Source organism: Bombus impatiens, unplaced genomic scaffold (genome assembly GCF_000188095.3).
Source record: "Bombus impatiens unplaced genomic scaffold, BIMP_2.2 scf_0136, whole genome shotgun sequence".
NCBI classification, from domain to species: Eukaryota; Metazoa; Arthropoda; class Insecta; order Hymenoptera; family Apidae; genus Bombus; species Bombus impatiens.
In genome coordinates, this window is record NT_176555.1 from 1,563,372 (window position 1) to 1,583,808 (window position 20,437).

Genomic DNA, 20,437 nt, shown 5'->3' on the forward strand with positions numbered 1-20,437 from the left:
AAGGCGCGCGCACTGTACTGCCACCGCTATCGCTAAAGGTGTGTTCACGATATCACTTTTATGTCAGCTCGGTGAAACAGCCTTTATTCATTAGTCGATTCCGATAGACAATGAAACGAGTAACTGTGTGGAAACTTATACTCTGCTTATACCTTGTAGGAATAATAAAAATAAAATCGAAAACAATGAAACGTAATATGGGTGTATGTAAAAGTAACCATGTTAAATTAATATATTTTCTTATTATCTTTCCACTAAACATTTTTTATGGGAATAAAAACATTAAAGCTTTATATAATTTATTAAATTTATTAAAAATTATTGTACAATTTTGTATTTACATATTTAACTTTTTGTATAATTATACTTAGAAAATATCTTCCTGATGGACACTTAAACTGAAATTAATGTCTGTAAAAGATCCTCGGGAGTTCTTGAAAATAAACTGTTTGGATTTTGGTACAAATTCTTTGGATTGTGACACGCTTCATATAATTGTTTATAGATTGCTCCAATTACTTCAAAAGAACGTTTTTGGGTGATTGAACGGTGATTACTACTTTGTAACAAACTCATTTGTGGCAGCAATAATACATCTGGCATCACTAAAAATGCTTCCAATTTGTTCTATAACACATTAAAAACTTAGAATAAAATTTATCCCTATCCTTCATTCACAGTATTGAAGTAATAGTTACATACAGTAAACTCCTTTACACTTAGGGGATCCATTCCAGGAATGGAAGACAATGGACCTTGTTCATGACCTTGCAAAATAGTGTAAATTGGACCAAGATTCAAATGTGCCACTAATGAACTGGCTTGTTCTGATGTAAGAGTATCAATTTGTGCATCAGATTGTGCCTGAAAAATGTCATTTTATCAATATCGATATAAAATATATAAAAAGTTCGTAAATTAGAACACATCAATTGTAGTCTTCACCTGTAATCTTTCTAATCTCTGATCCATATATTCATACAGTGCTAAAGTAGACTGTATTTGATGCATACAATTTAAAAGATATACAGCCATGTCTACTGTAGGTAATCTTGATGCTGTTTCATTAACTTCTTGTAACAGTGGGTCAATAATGCATGATACTATCTGCGGATTATGTGGTATGAGAATTTCATTCAAATACCGATTTTATAAAGCTATTAAATGCTGATACAGACCTGTAGCATGTCTTTCTCTCTATCTTCTGCAATACTTGCTACAGAAAGAATTTCATTAAGAAGTGACAGTAATCTAGAAACAGATGGTGCAGGTACTAAGTCATTTCCTGGTGGTTCTGCACGTTCACCGAGTGCAATACGCGTCTGCTTTTGAAGTCTACTTAGAAAACTTTTTTCACTTAATATTAGTAGATCTTTCAATGTTGAATCCAAGATACTATCTGGTATTACTTGCTGAATTATCATCTGATAAAATCTAAGAAGAGTTGTAACAGAATATAATATTGCTGCTGGTGCATCCATAGATATAACATTTTCTATTCTTGACTTTAAGGGATGACAAAGTCCTTCTGTGATATTACTTAATGATTGCTTAATCTGGTCTGATACATCTAAAATGTGTAATAAAAGCTAAGAAAAGTAGAAGTACAAAGGCAATCACTTAGTTCATACCTGTTTTATTACAGCCTTTCACTAAAGTAAGAATATTTTCCTTTTCAACAGGAATAACTTGATGAAGCCAAGCAAGCATATCACCAATATATCTTTTAGGATCATTTGCATGCATTTCAATAGGATTAGGTGTACTACCATATCCTTCTCCCAATGTTAAAGCATCGATAAAAGAACCTACTAAAGCAGTTCTTCTAGCTGCACAATATTCATCCAAAATATATCTAAAAAAATACATACAAATAAATATAGATTCATTTAACATAAATTATGCTAGGTTTCTTATTAGATTTTAAATGCATACTTAAATAGAACTGGTCTATCTTGCAATTTATTCATTGCTTTAATTAATAATGGTGCTAAGCGTTCATTTTCAATATGTTTACATTGATTCTGTGTCCATCTATATAGTCTTTCAAGAGCTGCCTCTTGCAACAATGTCATTCTTTGCATAATATCTAGCCCTAACGTTTGATATCCTGATTGCATTAATATTCTACAACTGCTATGAATCTCCTGTAATTTAATAGAGTTGTTATTGATTCATCTTTAGACGAAAGTTTTTTCTTACTTATCTTACCTGAACACGGTTAACAACAGAAAAAAATTCTTCTGTAATAGGTGATTCCTTGCTAGAACCATGTAAAATACTTTGTTCAGATGAAGTCAGTTGGAAATTTTTAATAAATGCATTTGCAACCTCTTGTTGCATAGATAAAGTTTGGCTAAAAATTATATTATATTTTATGTATATTTTTTTGCATAAAATTTAATTTAATCCTGATAACTATTCAGTGAATAAATGTACCTCTTATTCTGAAGTTTTGCAGTTTGGTCAATAAGCTGTGATGTCTGTGTTTTTGTAGCTTGTAAGCGATTTGTCATACATTGAACTGCAGTATTCATAGCTAAAACATCTTGATATATGTCGTCTAAAGAAGATTTTACTTCCCTAAAAGCGGATAAAAAATCTTCGTTTATTGCAAGACTTCTTCTTTCTATTTTACTACGCAAATTTCTACGAGAACTTAATGTATTTTCTGTAAAGAATGTGGATAATTCTTTTAAGGCTTCTAATGTATCCTAAAAGGGAAAAACAATTTAAATGAAATGTTTATATTTTATTAATGCAAGTAGTAACAATTACAACAAAGTATAATATAAATACCTTGTCATGCTCTACTCGTGATTCAAGTAATTTATTCACCCTTCGAACTAACGTAGTATTAGTATTTTTTTCACTCATTTTAAATAGGTTACTTTTTTACAATCAAATTCATCGAGATATATAGCCTATTTATTTCAGAAATGTCACGTAGCAAAAGTACATGCATAGCTACGTATATAAAACACATAGAACATGTACTCATTACTCTAATCACACGTACAATCGTACAACAACGTAAATTCTGTAAGGTGATAAAAATCTAGCTTTCGAAGATGTAAAGGTTCGAAAATTTTAGTTTTTAAATTACTTATTAAATATAATATTTGTCAAATTAGAATTACTAGAATTATAAATATTAAAATAATATTAACAAAATAAAATGCCCATTAAAATAGAAATTTCATAGAAACTATTTTATTTATTTGTTTATTTAAAGTTATGTACTAATGTTCATTTTAAATGCTTGTTAGTCGGCGGCAAATTAGAAATTCTGATTGTGTTACCGTTATCATTCTAGTTTACCATCTAAGTTACTCCAATTTCGCGGAGAGGGTATATTTGCAAACTGTCAATATGTCATATCAGTTCCGCGCTTTTCTGTTCATTAAATGAATTTTCATTTATAAAATATGTAATATTTTAGTGAAATGAAAGATTTACGGAATATGATTTTATATTATAAATATAGTTTAGATAGAAAGTTATAGAATAAAACACTATATTGTTTATTCATATTGAGGTTAGTGTTTTAGTTAACACAAAATAATACATATGATGTTAATTTTAAGGTTTCAAATGGGAATTTTCACAATTGGCATGTCATTATAATATTAGATTATTATTCTTGTTGTTTCTTACACATTGTCTTTTTTGATTTTTTTCTATTTAGGAATTGGCTTATATATTTATATCATTAATTTTCTTTATGTATGTAAGCATGCTATTTCTTATTTTATTGTGTGCATTTATAATAATTTGGCCTTAATTTCTTTTTAAGTATGCATGGTTTCATTTAGTTTGTTGGTGGCAAAATGTCCACGTCAGAATCTGGTGTGGGATGTATTAGTGAAGTTACACTTGCAATTAGTAAAGCAAGGGGTTCTCAATCAGGCACTGTAAGAGTACTGGATAGTCCAGACTCTGATGGATCTGGGCATTCAAATTCATTTACTGTACAGAGGTTTAATTATCCTAATAATGATAATGCAAATTCCGATATTTTACATCCTCCACTAACTAGTGATGATGTAAGAATACCAATTGTTGGATATGAAGTTATGGAAGAAAGAGCTAGGTTTACGGTTAGTTAAATTAAAAACTTGTTCTGTATTGTATATCTTATATACATAGTCTTCATATAACATGTACTTTTTAGGTTTATAAATTACGAGTGGAATTAAAAAACGGAGACTGTTGGTTTGTATTTAGAAGGTACACAGATTTTGTTCGTTTACTATCACAATTAAGAAGGCAGAAAATTCCAGTTTCTCAATTAAGTTTACCAAGGAAAAAGTGGCTTGGTGATAATTTTGCTCCAAGTTTCCTAGAAGAAAGAATACGGGGTCTTCAAGCATTTGTTAATGGAATATTAAGCAGTCCTCTTCTCATAGGAACTGCATGTGTCAGAGAATTCTTCTGTTTGGATGAGCCACCTGCTTTATCTGACACAGCAGAAGAATCTAGAGTAAATATACTCTATACAATTTTTTAATTTCTTCTGTTAAAAGATAGATAAAAGGAAAAGTATTTTGTTTTTCTTTAGGCAATTTTTGAAGCATTAGAAGATACTATATATCATTTAAGACAGCAATTAAGAGAAAGAGATGCTGCACTTGCAGCTGAAACAGCTTTATGCAATGAATTTCGGAAAAAGTTACATCAAATATTGAGGTAAATGCTATAATTAGATACAACCATAAATAAATGATATTTATAATAAACATCAAATATCTGGAGTGTTAAATTAATGTTTCAGTGAAAGACAAACCTGTCAAAAATGTGGTGCATCTCAGCCATAATTTCTTATGAACTATTTTGTTATATGATATTGATAAAATTTATTACACAGAGACTGGTATAAATAGACAATTTTAGTTTTACTATCTTTGTTTAAATTCTTACAATATAAGTAATTGTTATGTGTTTACGATTTGTTAAAAGTGCATGTAGCATATTTCATCCGTTCAGTCATGCATTTTTTGTTCTATTTTTGTTCTATTTTATACAAAATAACTTAATTTTTATATGAAGTGATATGTATAAGATTCCTTAATATAATAAGTACACTGAGCTTGCTTAGCATAAAATTTACATGGTAATTACAAAAAGCCTTATAGAGGTGCCTTACAATTCTAATAGATAAACATTTGTATATGTCACCATACTCTGTAGTCAAAGTTTAAAATTGACAAGTAAACTAATAGTAAATGTTACTAAACTTGACTATGAATATATGCCAAAGTATATTAATCTTTGGTGTTTTATAAAATTCTATATATTTTGTAGTACTTTACATGAAATGAGCAATTATTACGTTTAACAAGTTATAATTAACTTTAATAATATTTATTGTTGTCATAATATTAAAATATCAATGTTACTAAAGAATTTGATATTACATTATTGTGATATATAAAGTATGTAAAGATATAATAAATACTCGACATTTACATTTTAAATATGTTTTACACTATTATACAATTAAATTATTTTATTCAATTCTGTGCTATAGTCGATATTTATTATATCTTCGTAGTTATGTTAAAAATGCTTTACAATACTGCACAAATATAAAAATTTGTTACATATTTAAACTAATTATTAATTTTATAGAAACATGGAATTTTTTTTATGAAAATGAATAAAAATGAATAAAACTGTTATTTAATATTATATAATACAATGTATCTTTCTCTATGTTTCGACTTATATTATTGTTCAAAGTCTAAATCTCTTAAATGAGTTATTAAATATATTTCAACCTAAGCCATATTAATAACGAAAATGATCTTACGATATGTACAATTAGGTATGAAATGAAATGTCATCAGTTTTCTTTATCTGGAGCAACAACTAGACATAATGCTTGGATCAAGTATGTGATTCTCACTGAAAAGCAACAAGTAAAAATTTACTAGTAATACAGAATAAAATAATTAAAAATGCTTTGAAACATTTTTTTTTTTTGCAATACTCACTTGCCAAAATACTTCTAACTTTCTTGTACACGTACGTATGGTAGATAGCAATACCACCAAGAATAAATAGCAGTGCAAACAGGTATTTGGGTGAGGGTTCGTGTACGATCGGTGTTACAGCCAGGAAGATAGAAACAAGCAATACCAGCCATGGTATCAGAATTGGTACTGCGTACGGTCTGGATGCATCTGGTTTCGTTCGTCGCATAATTATTAACGACAACATTGCAAGTCCATAGAATACCCACGTCAAGAAACTTGCAAATTCGATAAGTGCGATAATATCTCCCAAAAGCATACAAAATAACGTAAGCAATCCTTGAAACGCTACTGCTGCAGATGGAGTCATTTTCGCAATATGCACATAGCTAAAGACTCTGGGTACGTGGCCTTCACTTCCGGCTACGTAACAGAGTCTGGATACACCAAATTGAATACTAAGACTGCATCCAAAAGTAGATAAAGCAACACCCACAGGTATTACAAAGCTCAACCAGGAGGGCAGAACTTTTTCCGCCCAGAGAACTGCTACAGCTGGTGCGCTTACCATTTCCGGTATCGTTAAGGCAGCCATGTACATTAAATTCATCGAAACGTATAAAACGGTAATCAAGGGAACCGCAATTAGAATGCTCCTAAGAATATTAACTTCCGGCTTCTGGATCTCTTCCGTAACGATTGCAGCGGAAGTCCACCCGTCGTAAGCCCATAATCCACTGTAAAAGGCTAACGCCACGTTACCAGGCGAATCGGTAGTACCATCAAACGGCTTCTTCAATAATTCCGTATGACCGGTGCATAACCACCATATTCCACCACTGATTACGAAAATGCACGCAACTACTTTACATACGGTGAATATATTTTGAACTTTCACGTATAATTTTACGCTGGTTAAATTGATATATGTGATCAATCCGAGAGCCAAGATTGCTATGAGCTTTTTCAATTTAAGCATTGATTCTTCAGGAAGATTGCTTAAATATCCGGAGAACGGTTGTACGCTATACTCAGCGAATGTCAACATAACTACCGCCACTTCTGCAGGTCGTAATAGTAATACGTAAACCCAAGAACATATAAAAGCTGGTATCTGTCCGGCATACCGATGCAAAGGCGAAAAAGCTTCGATAAAATATGCATATTCAGCTCCAGATCGTGGTACGACTGTACTTAATTCGGCGAATGCGAGAGCCCCTAGTAGAGACAGAACGCCACAAGTAGTCCAAACGATTAGACAAAATCCAACGGATCCTGATCTTTCGAGAGCGCTGGTTGGAGACACGAAAATTCCAGAACCTTGAAAGAAAAATAATTCCTTGATTAAAACGAATATCACGCGTAATTTCATTTGTAACAATAACGTAAAAGTAATATTTACGAAACAAATAAGATCGATCCTTATCAGAGTAACTGTTATCAGTTTATTACTAATTGGTTTCTCTATACGATGTATGTAGTAAGAGTCATGGTCATATGAAATAATATAATGTACTTTGAAAGAAAAATAAAATACAAGCAACATAACTTCCTTACATTTAAAAGAACTCTTCTTTTTTATTCTATTTGTACAGCGTAGAGATATAAATAGCTCAGAAGTTACGACGGAATTCGTAATCTCGACCATTTTAACGGTATAAAATATTATTTGGTTTATAAATTGTAGACCAAATTTTAATGATAAAAGTAATCTTATATTCATAGATAAATGGTAAGTATGATAGATTTGTCAGCCTGCAAAGAAGATGCCTCGTAATACTCGAGCGCGTGGGTCAGCAATTAACCTTGATTAACCCCCTTGATTCGTAATCGCGTCAAAGCTCTGCCCGTAATTACCAAAACGTTACGTCAGGTTTTATTTCTTATTGTGCAAAAATACAACATATAACTATATTTGACTTTCAAGCAGAAGGAATTGAGGATTAATCTAAAAGAGACTGCAATATGTAGACCATGTGTATATTTGTTCTCAATTTCCACTAATACGATTTTAACTTAGATTGGTTGGATTATACCAGGGTAATGTAGATATTGTTTGAGGAGCTTCATATGATTGTACTGAAATGGTACAGATAAATATCGAGGCTAAAGTACACTTATTCTATTTGTGAACTCGAAAAATATTTCTGTAAAACTTCTAAAATTCGCATGGAATACTTGCTGGAAATACTTTTTTAAGCTAATGTTTACTTAAAAAGCTAGTGAAGTCAAGTAAGATATATACAGATATACAATGCAACATTAAATAACTATAGTTAACTATAATGGCTACATCATAGCATATAATAAAATCATGCAATTATCAAATGAAATCTAATAGCCGATGTAACTAATGAATACTTAAGCGATTAAAAAAATAACTCTTCCCGTCAAAGGAACACTATGTGAAAGTATCGGGCAAAGCTTTGAATGGCTATTGAAGCAGATACGTTATATCGCCGTAAGTATAAAGCTTAAGCTTATTCAAGCCCACACAATAATGCAATTACAGTCAACTATTCTTAACATGTGTTCGGTTGTCAAAGGGATTTCTATTGCTGCTGGATTTCTATTGGACCTTTGCCGTTCTTTGAATGTCGTAATTGTTGTTCGTTATTAATTATTACATTAATATCGGCTAAATCGAAGATAAATATTATTTGTAACAAAACGTTAAAGATGAAATGTACATAGTTCATTTTATGATATTATATCGATCGTATCAAGAATTGACAAGATGAGAGGAGCGAAGTATCTTTAGAAACGATCACGAGAGTGTTGTACATTCGTCAATAAATTCAGACGGTAACACCTGTTATCATTTTTAAAATACACTAACACTAACATTTAATTTACTATTATCTGTTCAAATGTGGTGATACCTTTGCACATAGTAAAGTTTTATCGCGTAATCGTTCTCGCAGTTTATGTTTCAAACAAATTTTGCATTTATATCATTTTTATGTTAAATATTGTATTGTAACATAATAGGATGGTTTAAATATGCCTTCTACATATAAATACTCTTAAACATTACTTAAAAAAATATTAATGCCGAATGACAAGTATCAACGAAATTCTATCTATATGAAAGTTCACTGTTCGAGCATTTTATGCTGAAAGGATTGCAATTTCATTATGTAAGTAGAATATAGAAAACATATGCTGATAATGCATACCGCATTTCTGACCTTCGGAAATTATCTGACGAATTCATTAATAAATCGAATAGAATTGATTAAACTGTTAACTTATGTCAAGAGTGCAGGAAAGAAGAAAATAAAAAGAGTACAATCAATAATTTCTGCCGGCTGACTCTATACAACAAATTTTGTGTTGGTACCGGAAGAAAATACTTGTTATTTAATGTCACGCTTTTATATTGGTTTCATACCGATCATAACAGCCACGATGATGCTTACTGCGCTAAAAAGACCTAGCTCTCGTTTTAGCGCAATTCTTTCATTTCCTTTTTCCTCGACTTGTCCCATTTTGCCAAGCTTCAACTAAATTCTTAACGAGTACCGATTACCACGTATTATCCAATTCACTAGCACTATATCAAAACGTTTTCTTTTTGAATTCAAATATACATCGCGCGAGCTGTACGTCTGACTTTTAGACCGCCTTCGATCGGCTCTACGTTCAATCGGTGTAACGAAGGCATGAATCGGCTTCCTCGTGCCTTAGAGCCGGATCGAAGGCAGTTGTGACGTTATCAGAAGATGTCCAGAACGAAACTGAAGTGTTAGCGGGTCAGCTAGTCGCTTGTTTTTACAGGCGTGCATTGGTTCCCCTGATAAGAGTACTATGTACTCTGATCATGGTACCGATATCTTTGATGATCGGTAGCTAAACTATCAGATTAAACGAGTTTAAAAGTGGTCGTACAAATATAAAAACAAAGCTTATAAATATCTTAGATAAAAGATTACGTTTCATGAAGAGTTGCCGTGGACAAGATGCGTTTCTCTCGCGACCAACGAATAACTGCCTCATAATTGATAAACGTTAAAAGAACTGTTTACACAAAATTTACAAACCCAAAGATATCGGTAGGGGCACGTGCGTCATCTTTTGGTAATCAGTAATCAGTCATATTTTGAAGTGTATTGTTCGATTTTGTTACATACAGTTATTCGATAAGATAGTGGAATTCGAATTCCAGTCAAAGTTCGTGAAACAATGGTAATACGATAGGAAGTATCTCTTCAGCGCACATTTTTTGGTGGCCTCGTTATTTCCATACTCTTCCACCGATAATTACGCTTAGGAATATTCTTTGTATTATTCCTCATATAATTTCATTGAAAGTATATTTGTAATAAAATAAATTAAAAAAAAACGCAAGGATGATATATACATTTCGCATGGCGTGCATATGTAGGCCTTTTTTAAGAATTACTTAATATCTATAATTAATATCTTAATATTAATATCTTAATATCTATATAATATACAGTATTATATATATATTATACAATACTTTTATCCATAACGTTGAATAATTTTTATGTATTGTTTATAAATTTTTTCAACTTCTTGTTTATAATTAAAATACAATTTATATAAATATATTGCAATAAAATTAAAATATTTGCAAAAAAAGAATATAAAAATAAGGTACATAATATCACACAATTTTATCTTATATAATATTTATATTTAAATTAATATTTACAACACGTGCTTTTGAGTTCATAACGAAGAGCATGCGTTCTGAAATAATTTTGCGAAAATATTCCAGTATTATTTTGCACTCAATCGTCTATATTCTAAATCAAATTTGCATTACATTGAAAATGCAATAATAATTAGAATAAATAAATCTACATTGATTTTATTTGATGTTCTACTCGTTATTCGTTATTTTGTTTGACAGATGATTAAGGTTAATATGCTACAGTGAACGTGTAGTGAATGTACGTATAACCTGTCTAGCACACTAAGTATTAAGTAACGATGGAAGACGAAGAAAAAAAATGTCATGACGAAGAGCCTAGTGAATTTTATTTCGAATCTGATCACTTAGCATTAAAAGGAAATAAAGATTATACTACTCTTTTAAAAACAATTGTTATTCTTGAAGCACAACGAGTTCAAGCTATAGAAGATCTTGACAAACTTTTATCAATTCGTTCTAAAGCATTGAAAGATCCAATATCTTTCGTAGCTCAGATACAAAATGGTGAGCTACCAGAATTACCAGGGCCACAAAAAATTGCAGAAATCCCTTATATTGATTGGGCACAATATAACGTAGCTCCACCTGATATGCGAATGAGACCACAAACAAGGCATGGACATATTTTGCCTCACATACAAACAAAATCAGAACAAGAGAATGGAAAAGTATGTTATGTTATATATATATATATATATTTCATATACATGCGTATGTACTGACTTGAATATAATTAGATTTTAGTAAGAGGACGTGCTTTTGATGAGAGTAAACCAGAGACCTTCAATCAATTATGGACAGTGGAAGAACAAAGAAGATTAGAAGAACTTTTAATTGAATACCCACCAGAGGATGTAGAAATGAGAAGATGGACTAAAATAGCTAATGCTTTAGGTATATTATTAAGAATATCATTTTTGTTATGTTTGTACGTTACTATTTATTCTTTTTAATAGGTAATAGAACTCCAAAACAAGTGTCTAGCAGAGTCCAGAAATACTTTATTAAACTCTTAAGGGCTGGATTACCTATACCTGGTCGAGGCCCCAAAATGAAATTAGATGTGAAAAAAGGAATGGGTCATAGACATCAACGTAATAACTACTCATTATTTAGACGTTCTACATTTTTTCCCCATCAAGATATTTCTTTTACAATACCTGATGAAAGCAAGGAACAGGCAATTACAGAAGAATCTGTATGTGTTGTTACAATTCTGTACTCTAGTGAAAATTTAAGTTTCCACCATTTATTTCATTATTTATATTTATAGGAAGATGATGCTGGAAATAGTATTATTGATGACAATCCTGAATTGAGGCATATAGAATTACTAAAACAAGTAAAAATGGAGAAAGAACAAAATTCGTCTCCCGTGTATAAACATGTTGGATATAAGGTATGTACAGGTGTTAGAGCAAATTAGAAGAATTTAAAGCTTAATGGTTTATTTTTACAGTGTTCAGTTTGTGGAGAAGATCCTCTAACAGGTACAAGATGGCATTGCACAGAATGCCAAAATGGAATTGATTTATGTGGTGATTGCGCTGTAGCGCAATTAGAGGCTGAGAAACCATTACATGATACGCTACATAGACTACTCCCTATAAAACCACCTCTGTATACTAGAAGTTATGATTTAGATTACTTTCCACAGAGTTTCAGTAACTCTTCTTATAATTATTTAGATCCCAATTTTTTACCTGAATAATTATTATTTCATCAAATCTATACTAATAAGAATTATATCATAGTTTTATAAAAGTAGAATGTAAAAATAATTCATCATTAAATATTAATACTTTTTTAAAGCTGTGTTATGAACTAGAAGATTTAGTTTCTTTTATATCTGTAGGTTCATCTGCTTCAGCGACATTGCCTTGCTTAAATTTTAAGTTAATTTTCCTTTTGCAATCATCAAGAATGCCACATTTTATGCTCTCTCGAATAATCTTAAAAAATTCGAGATATTGGTGTACATTGTGTCTGAAAATATAAATCAATGCGTATATTCATACATAATAATATTAATTAATTATCTGCAATATCAGTATGTAATTAGAACTTACATCATTAAAAGAACAGTACCAAGCATTTCCTTAACATTACACAGATGATATAGATATGCTTTGGTATGATTTTTACATGCTAGACATTCACAGTGAGAACATATTGGAGAAAAGTCATCCGCATATCTGCTGTAAAATATTTGTTATGAAAATGAAAAAATGATTATATATTTAGTTTTACATTACCTTTCTTCTGTAAATGATATTGTATGACCTACATTATTACAGTCATCATGATCACATAGGAAAGTTAAAGCTCTTAAATTTTCAGTAATTATATAAGGGTATGAAGTATCAAATATATCTGTACCTAATTCAACAAGGTCTAATACTGCAAGGGGATTCCAACATCCCACTGATACCTTAAGCTTTTCAGGAGGTAAAAGATTCTGAAATAAGTATATTTCATGAAGAAACACAATATATAATAATAGGTGATTTCTAACTTACAATTGTGTGTTGTACTATTTCTCTGATTTGTTCTGATGGTATATTCTTTACATCTGGTCCATTATTATGCAATCCATCAATCACATATCCTATTACAGGTTTAGTTTTTAAATAATTTATTGATATTGTTCTAGCACCTTTATCATAACCACCTTCAATTGCACCTAATATTTCAGAGGACTTCAATGCTTCAGATGAAGAATGTTTAGTAAAACATTGATCAAAGAATGTCATGCTATTTTGTACAGAATTTGATACTCTTTTTTTACTACTATCGATATTAGTATCTCCATCGCACAAAGCAACATACATGTCTGGTTTAAATGTTTCAATAACATTCATATACATATTGGGTGTTAATGTAAGTTTTCCACCTCTTGTCCATATGGGAATAGAATTAGCTTCTCGAAAACCTGAAGGCGTTGTATAGGCTGGGTCATGTAGTGTAACAAAATTAATGTACTCCTAAACAAAATATCTTTTTAATATAAAACTTAAAACTTTATAAGTAAAATTTACGTAACTAAAAATGTATAATGACAGTATGTACCTTCATACCCACAAAATTTGCAAAATTAACATTATTATCCTTCATTGATTCCAGCATTAAATACGTGGAAGACAGAGAAACAGATAACATTTGTGGGTCTGAAGTAACCATTTTAAAAACATCCTTAGTTAAATGCGGCACACAACCTCCCTAATAAAAATAAAATGTTAAATAAAATATTTCCGTTAGATTTCAAATTATTAAATTTTACCTTTGTATAAATAAGAGCAAGAGGAGTTTCAAAAATGGCATTAGGAATTCTTTCAAATTCTGTTAACGTCCCAATACGGGCAGCACAAGATTTTATTGAACTAGTAGAGAATTTCATATTATTTGTTATTAACATTTACTACAATTCATAAGGAAGTTAATTTAATAAATATTTTAATCATTTAGTACAATCACATAACTAGAGTCTATATTGTAACATAACCTGAATAAATTCACGTGCTACCCAGCGAAGTTTGTACACTTCGTACTTATATATTGTGTACGTACAATAATATAACAGATGTACGACCATACACAATACGTAACATAGATCTAATATCCAATTCCCTATTGCTAAAATTGTTCGGGGGCTACCGAACTCTCATATCTTTTGTAACATTTTCGCTAATATCGATTCAGCATAGGAAAAGATAACAACTCATCTAGTGGTAGGAATTAAAATTAAAATCCAAATCAAATTTGATTTCTCGCAAGGTCGGTATTTCAGAATGTGAAAAATGACTCCCATCACCGACCTCGTCTGTAATCCCATGTGTGGTATGAGCATATATCACCGACTATGCACTTTGTCTGTGAATACACATAGGCTCCAGACCATTGAATAAGAGTAGTATAGATATGACATTAAATTGAATTAAGTTCTGACATACCGACTGGAGGAAAATCGGAGTGTTTTTTACGCTTTCCACAATTTAATAAGTCGAATATAGGAATTATGTTGATTTCTATTTGATCGGATGGAAGCTGGCGGGAATGCGCGTAACACATTAATTGTAATAGAATAACTGTACTATTATTAGTAATGTAATGTTATTTTTTTTTTGTTAGTAATAATTTAAAAAAATTCGCAAAACATATTTATTAATTGATAGAAGCTGTCTGTAGATATGGAATTTGTCTTTATTCACTGTACAATTTCTTACATACAAAAAAGTGCAATGCCTTTAAAAATTGGTCACAATAGTCGACTTAATTGCGCACAGAATAAGTTTATTCATGCACACAAGCGCTTCAGGATTATATACATGAAAATAAAATAGTTTTCTTTCTTTACAATTTGCCACGTTATGTACAAGTCGCGTCAGCACTTATTCTAAACGAAAACTTAATACTCTGTTGTACTGTAGAATTGTCAAACATTACAATAAAAATTCCTGAAAGTTTATAATAATTTGATATTTTCATGTAACAACTTTGATAGGGAATGAAGAAAATATTTCTAATCTTTTCAGAAATTTGAAAATATAAATAATTTAATCGCAAGTATGACAATTCATTTTTAGCACCGTTTCATGTCAATAATAAGATTAACATTAATTACAATACAAGCAACTTATAAATTTTCTTATTTTTACAGTTTCACACGTTCGTTTCGATTTTATACATTATTTTTCGCATTGAACTTTGCTAGATCGCTATATTACATCTTATCCTCTCACTATAGTTACAAAAGTTATAGGCAAGAAACATCACATCACATAGAAAATACAAATTCGATAGTAAATCGTGCATTTGTGTCAGGAACGTTGTCGTTGGTGCAATAAAATCTCAATACCAGTTTTTTGTTTACCAGTATAAATACAAGGCGACCGTAGTTTTTCCATTCTCCACGATTTGTACCTTAAAGTGTCGCGATCGAAATCGCGTTTCCAAGATAAACCGCTAGTTTACTGTCTCTTTCGTAATGATGCATTTGATTTTAATCGATCGGTAATAGTTCTCTACGCAATAAGAGTTTCAACACACCGTATTGCACCACTTTATAGAGAATATTACATAAATGATTGAACGGAATTTTTTCATTTCTGCGACACTTTACTTAGTATCCGATTAAACGATTTCTTACAGGTTGTACATAACGATATTGATTCACAGTGCTCTCGTTTAAGAAACTTTATTCGCAAATTCGTTGGTCCGTTCGTGAAAAAGTTCTTGGCGGTTTTCAGCGAATCGAGTTTCAAGAGGACAGTACGCGATGCGCTGAAAGCAGCCGGCGAACAATTCAGCCGTGCAGGGGGTTTCATTCCACGAACATTTTTCCGGTGTGGGAACGCCACGGGGAACGAGGAACGCTGGGTCTGCCGTGATTTCACCGGTAATTCGAAAAATGCATAGGAATTAGCGGGAACGGCATGCGTGCACGCGGGCATAAGGACGTTTCGGTGGCAGCGGGGACAAAGGTATTCGCCACAGGCACGTAGATGCGTGAGTTTATGCGTGCGTGCTAGCGTAACCTTTGGAAGGGAGACGAGAGTAGAAAACGAGCAAAAAGAGGTGAAAGTAGGAGGCGAGGTGTGCGGGTCGCCAACACATATCTCGATATCTCACGGTTCGATCTTTCTCGGCCCGGACGCCCGTATATTTACATGTATAATTTATATATCCCGTAGCAGGGGCGAAGATAGTGTGTATTCAGCTAGGGCGGGTCCGAACGTCCTTACGACCCCGTATTCCTTTCGCTGCATCCTAGACGCGTGCTTCGCCACGTTCTCCGTATCGTCTTTGTATCGAGTAAAGAGACAATCGAGAAATTCGCGGCAATTCAACAAGATAAATTCTCACGATCCTGCTGATTCTCCTGATGATCCTGTCGATTTTCTTACTGTCGCCCAAGACGATAATACGCTTTTAAGGTTCTTAATCATTTTCCGGATAGATTTTCGTTTAGTTCGAAGAATTTCTAGACTTTTGGAAATATCGTAAGTAAACGAAGCTTGTTGTTTTGTACGTTTCATTTTCGAAGATGCTCCTAAGTAACCGTTAAGCAAGGAGACAAAAGTATGCTGGTGCGCAGCTGCAAATCGCTCGCGAGTTTGACCGATACAAGCTCGTCGCTTAAATGCGGAAGATCCTGGCGGAGAAAATCGGGCCTTAATTAAGCGGAGGCACCAACGAATTCCATAATACCGTTCCTGTTCGCGTAACACGACCACGATAAGAGCCTACCCATCCGACAACGCGCCGCGTTCGTGGGATTTTTTTCGGGGAAATAATGCGCCAAGCATCGCCGGCTCTCCCTATCGCCATTGTGGCTGCGAGGGCGCAATTAATTATCGCGTGGCCACGAGGCAGTGCATTGTTGCATCTGTTGTTGCACGCTCCGCGTTCTCTTCGGTGTGTATAGTTAAGTGGCAGAGAGCTGTGAATGATTCCGCACCGCGGAATGGTTTTTCGGCCAACGAAACATCGCTTTTCTTTGTGTACAACGAACCGGAGGGCCGCGGTAATTTATGAGCTCACGGTAGTACTGACGTAATTTACGTTGGCTTACCGGGATACACGGACGATTAAGAGAAAAAAAAGTATGTACTTTTCGCATTTCGGGAGTTCCAGCGAACGTGGCAACTGTCATGGACGCTTGACATGCATTACTCTTATCTCTATTTGTCGAGCTTCTTTTTCTCGCGTGTAGTTCGCGTAGGTAGTTTCCTTATTTGAATCATTCAGAAGTCGCACTGATCATTCTCGTAAACTAAACAGTACAAGAGATTGATGTTACGGACGTTATTTCTTTAAATCTACGTAACAACTTGCCGTTATTTATAGCATTTCGTTGTGATACGCGATCTTATGAGTTAAACCATCTGTTTTTTGAAAATTGAACATCAATTATATTATTTATGAAATTTATGAAATTCAAGAATTTACAAGAAGTGACCGGTTTAGCTTCTGAGAGGCTTATTTTAACGAATGAACTATGGACGTTTATACATTTATAAGGCGTTCCAAAAGAAAAAGAAGATATCTGAAGAAACGTGAAGAAAGAATGAGAAGTACAGCAGGATTATTAATCGCACTTGTAAAAGTATGAATTTTTACCACAAACGTCTATGATATGTTAACGACGTTGTACTCAGACTTACAGAATGGTCGCTTAAGTTTTCATGTTAATTAAAAGCTTGCGAGAAGACTCGCATAAATGTAAGAAAAAAAAGAGCTTCGTTGGTTAAAGGGATGACGCGATAAGTAAACGTGGAAGGTGTGTAGTGTAATCTCGTGGCGACAGGTAGGCGCAGGTGAGATACAAATGAAAGACGTAAACGCGGGCGCGGTGCAGAATCTCGATGCAAAACGTCTCTTCCAGTTCGTGTTCTGTCGAAGAAACAATCGAGCCTGTCCGAGGGAAGGTAATTAAGAGAACACGACGGCGTCGATTAAACGAGTCCTGCCGAATCGGGTGAAACGAATTAATTCTGCGGTCGAACGAGGGTCGAAGATAAACGATTGAGCCTGACGGAGCGCCCGAATCCTGTTTAACGATTCAGTGGCGAACACTGTCGCGCGATGCTGTGAAACAGTCGCCCTCGTTGAAACGAGTTCTCTCATGATGTAATATCTATTTTATTTTTTAAATCCGTGATATGATTTATGTTTTACGTTTATAGATATCAACACATCCATTGGTCTCATATAAAATTGATCCGGATAATCAAGGAAATTAATACGTAGCTATTAGAATCTTATATTAGTACGAGATAGTTTGTGAAAATGATTTCCTATTAAAATCTCAGTTTAGAAATTGAACGTTAAAAATGCAAAGCAATGTAACGGAAATATTCGCACAATTCAATGGCAAATATTCTTTCTATCGAAGGAGTCGAAGTTATTTGAAAAAGGTACAAGAATTTCGAAACACCAGAGAAAAGATATCGTGCAGGAGAGAAAGGAGAATACCATCGAAGCAGTCCATGCCATTCGCTCGAAATGCAAAAGCAAAGCGGATGTAGTTGAGAGCGCTGACTGAAAGCCCTCGAACGTCAAATTACGAAACACCTGTTCCCCGAAACGACTTCATTCCAATCGGTTTCGTGCATTCGCTGCTTCGTGCTCCCGTTGCCTTCTCGAGGAGACCTTTTCGTTTCGCGTGCGCGAACGAATTCGATCAATAGATCAAAACTGCCGAAGACCGAGTAACGCTCGCGAATCCATTGTCCCGTTGCCGCGTTACAATAATAAGGCTAATACTCGTAACGTATTGGATCATTAATAAGTCCGCAGACTAATTTTCTCTGTGAACGGTCATTCCCTGAGAGAAGAACAATAACAACATTATATACGTAATATAAAATTTCGTTACGCAAGTTTGGTTCACATAGCGCGAGAATTACTCTGCTCTTCTGAGTGCAACAGACGATGTATTCTTGAAGACAGTATCGACCGTCGAGAGCCGACGAATAGTTGCAAGTATGTGAAATGAAAGTGGAACTGTAAGTCAAATAATATTTATGGCACTATCGTTTCACGCAAAGCGTTGATGACGCGAATTTCGTTGTCATAAAATTCTTTCTTCTCATCTCATTGATCCAACGTAATACACTCGATCATCTATTTTCTTCACGATTCCACGCAGATATTCCTGAGTTCTGATCGTCATCAGATCAAAGCTTCAGTCTTCGATCTTCGCGATCAAACGCTCCGGAATCACTATTCCAACAAGTGGAAAAAAATATCGAAACACGATTATCCGAAAAAGAACTTTTCACTGGTTGTTAATTCACAGTGGAGAAATTTCATTCTAAATATAGTCCGAAGGCACGGAACTCTCGTTTATCGCGGCCAAACGATACTGAGGGGTTTCTAGACCCTGTTGGTTCAGATGCAGATTCGTGCTGCTTCCAGAAGACGCCGCCGTAGGCATCTGTTGATTCGCCGAATTCGAGCTCAGGTCGCTGTAGTAGGCGCTGCTTGGCGCGCTGCTCAAAGTTGGACCATCCGGTTCAGCGTCGCTTCCGGTGTACGCTGTGTTTTGATACGACGGGTGGTCACCGTTTCTGCTACCGATCCGCAGGTCTTGATGGTGATGGTGATGATTGTGGTGGTGATGATGGTGATGATGATGTTGCATCTGACCTGGCGGGACTGGCGTTGACGGTCCGTTCTCGTACATTTCGTAATCCGGTTCTTGTAACCTGAAAAGATTGTATTACGGCGACTCTTAAACATTGAAAACTTGATCGATTAATTAAACATAGGTATACGATCGATATTATTGACGTAGAAGCGGTTTCATCGTAATTCTAAACCGGCAGTGTTGCAGGGAATTATAAAAAGGAATTTATTTAACACATGCTCGTAGTATATGCACGTGTCTGTTAAACGAGTTGCTTCGTGTTTATTTTTATAATAAATATATGGATAATTAACTGAATATATTTGTGATAACGTTGCAAAGGTTCAGTCTTTAATGTTCCGTTTCCTTTCGAATATTTAGATTCGATCGAGCAACGGAGATGCATATTAATAGGATAATTATGCATGCTAACGGTACATTCTAGTCAGGTGTATTTCCCGTAATACATGGAGATTGCATGTCATCGTCGGTGTCCTACGATCAGTCGCACATGCTTGTCCTTCGAGAGTAGAGGAATCGTATGAAACTGATCGTTCTGAGACTTTCTAGGACAGGTTTCGATATCGTTTGGAAACTTTGGACTGGAAATAGCCACAAAAAATAAACATTTAATAGTCGTCCATAAAA

General features: G+C 33.6%; 6 protein-coding genes across 15 annotated transcripts in view; 2 read left to right on the top strand and 4 right to left on the bottom strand.

Moving 5' to 3' along the window:
• Positions 1 to 295: 295 nt before the first annotated feature.
• On the bottom strand, positions 296 to 3,053 carry LOC100746488 (conserved oligomeric Golgi complex subunit 6). The gene is made up of 9 exons (XM_003486985.4): positions 2,800 to 3,053; positions 2,440 to 2,714; positions 2,212 to 2,356; positions 1,936 to 2,147; positions 1,632 to 1,855; positions 1,179 to 1,570; positions 946 to 1,107; positions 703 to 864; positions 296 to 627 (listed from the first exon to the last, which is right to left on the bottom strand). The coding sequence occupies exons 1-9, from the start codon at positions 2,875 to 2,877 to the stop codon at positions 394 to 396; spliced, it is 1,884 nt and encodes a 627-aa protein (XP_003487033.1). The 5' UTR covers positions 2,878 to 3,053; the 3' UTR covers positions 296 to 393.
• Positions 3,054 to 3,306: 253 nt separating this feature from the next.
• Positions 3,307 to 5,211, top strand: LOC100746726 (sorting nexin-16). 3 transcript variants are annotated; one of them, XM_012381958.3, is made up of 5 exons: positions 3,307 to 3,538; positions 3,816 to 4,100; positions 4,175 to 4,483; positions 4,562 to 4,689; positions 4,775 to 5,211. In XM_012381958.3, the coding sequence occupies exons 2-5, from the start codon at positions 3,831 to 3,833 to the stop codon at positions 4,815 to 4,817; spliced, it is 750 nt and encodes a 249-aa protein (XP_012237381.1). In that variant the 5' UTR covers positions 3,307 to 3,538; positions 3,816 to 3,830; the 3' UTR covers positions 4,818 to 5,211. The 3 variants fall into 3 exon arrangements, with proteins under 3 accessions (XP_012237381.1, XP_012237379.1, XP_003487035.2); XM_012381956.3 differs by having other exon boundaries at positions 3,310 to 3,538; positions 3,797 to 4,100; XM_003486987.4 differs by lacking the exon at positions 3,307 to 3,538 and adding an exon at positions 3,710 to 3,730.
• Positions 5,212 to 5,660: 449 nt separating this feature from the next.
• LOC100746845 (b(0,+)-type amino acid transporter 1) lies at positions 5,661 to 9,751 on the bottom strand. 2 transcript variants are annotated; one of them, XM_012381948.3, is made up of 3 exons: positions 9,370 to 9,751; positions 5,997 to 7,295; positions 5,661 to 5,907 (listed from the first exon to the last, which is right to left on the bottom strand). In XM_012381948.3, the coding sequence occupies exons 1-3, from the start codon at positions 9,464 to 9,466 to the stop codon at positions 5,846 to 5,848; spliced, it is 1,458 nt and encodes a 485-aa protein (XP_012237371.1). In that variant the 5' UTR covers positions 9,467 to 9,751; the 3' UTR covers positions 5,661 to 5,845. The 2 variants fall into 2 exon arrangements, with proteins under 2 accessions (XP_012237371.1, XP_012237370.1); XM_012381947.3 differs by lacking the exon at positions 9,370 to 9,751 and adding an exon at positions 7,533 to 8,134.
• A 165-nt stretch (positions 9,752 to 9,916) lies between these two features.
• On the top strand, positions 9,917 to 12,489 carry LOC100747159 (ZZ-type zinc finger-containing protein 3). 3 transcript variants are annotated; one of them, XM_012381954.2, is made up of 6 exons: positions 9,917 to 10,030; positions 10,882 to 11,327; positions 11,397 to 11,553; positions 11,616 to 11,857; positions 11,933 to 12,058; positions 12,119 to 12,489. In XM_012381954.2, the coding sequence occupies exons 2-6, from the start codon at positions 10,938 to 10,940 to the stop codon at positions 12,368 to 12,370; spliced, it is 1,167 nt and encodes a 388-aa protein (XP_012237377.1). In that variant the 5' UTR covers positions 9,917 to 10,030; positions 10,882 to 10,937; the 3' UTR covers positions 12,371 to 12,489. The 3 variants fall into 3 exon arrangements, with proteins under 3 accessions (XP_012237377.1, XP_012237374.1, XP_003487039.1); XM_012381951.2 differs by having other exon boundaries at positions 10,028 to 10,163; XM_003486991.3 differs by lacking the exon at positions 9,917 to 10,030 and adding an exon at positions 10,032 to 10,163 and having other exon boundaries at positions 10,858 to 11,327.
• Positions 12,459 to 14,491, bottom strand: LOC100744052 (queuine tRNA-ribosyltransferase accessory subunit 2). 3 transcript variants are annotated; one of them, XM_033319171.1, is made up of 7 exons: positions 14,212 to 14,490; positions 13,940 to 13,998; positions 13,729 to 13,878; positions 13,179 to 13,643; positions 12,915 to 13,117; positions 12,729 to 12,857; positions 12,459 to 12,645 (listed from the first exon to the last, which is right to left on the bottom strand). In XM_033319171.1, the coding sequence occupies exons 3-7, from the start codon at positions 13,837 to 13,839 to the stop codon at positions 12,477 to 12,479; spliced, it is 1,077 nt and encodes a 358-aa protein (XP_033175062.1). In that variant the 5' UTR covers positions 13,840 to 13,878; positions 13,940 to 13,998; positions 14,212 to 14,490; the 3' UTR covers positions 12,459 to 12,476. The 3 variants fall into 3 exon arrangements, with proteins under 3 accessions (XP_033175062.1, XP_024221250.1, XP_012237372.1); XM_024365482.2 differs by having other exon boundaries at positions 13,940 to 14,491; XM_012381949.3 differs by having other exon boundaries at positions 12,729 to 12,854; positions 13,940 to 14,487.
• A 348-nt stretch (positions 14,492 to 14,839) lies between these two features.
• The window catches only part of LOC100744169 (TSC22 domain family protein 1), a 103,962-nt gene continuing 98,364 nt past the window's right edge, over positions 14,840 to 20,437 (bottom strand). For all 3 annotated transcript variants that reach the window (XM_024365505.2, XM_033319159.1, XM_012382019.3), the window contains one exon: positions 14,840 to 19,868. In XM_024365505.2, coding sequence (XP_024221273.1) covers positions 19,475 to 19,868 — 394 coding nt within the window. In that variant the 3' untranslated portion in view covers positions 14,840 to 19,474. The remainder of the gene's footprint in view (positions 19,869 to 20,437) is intronic.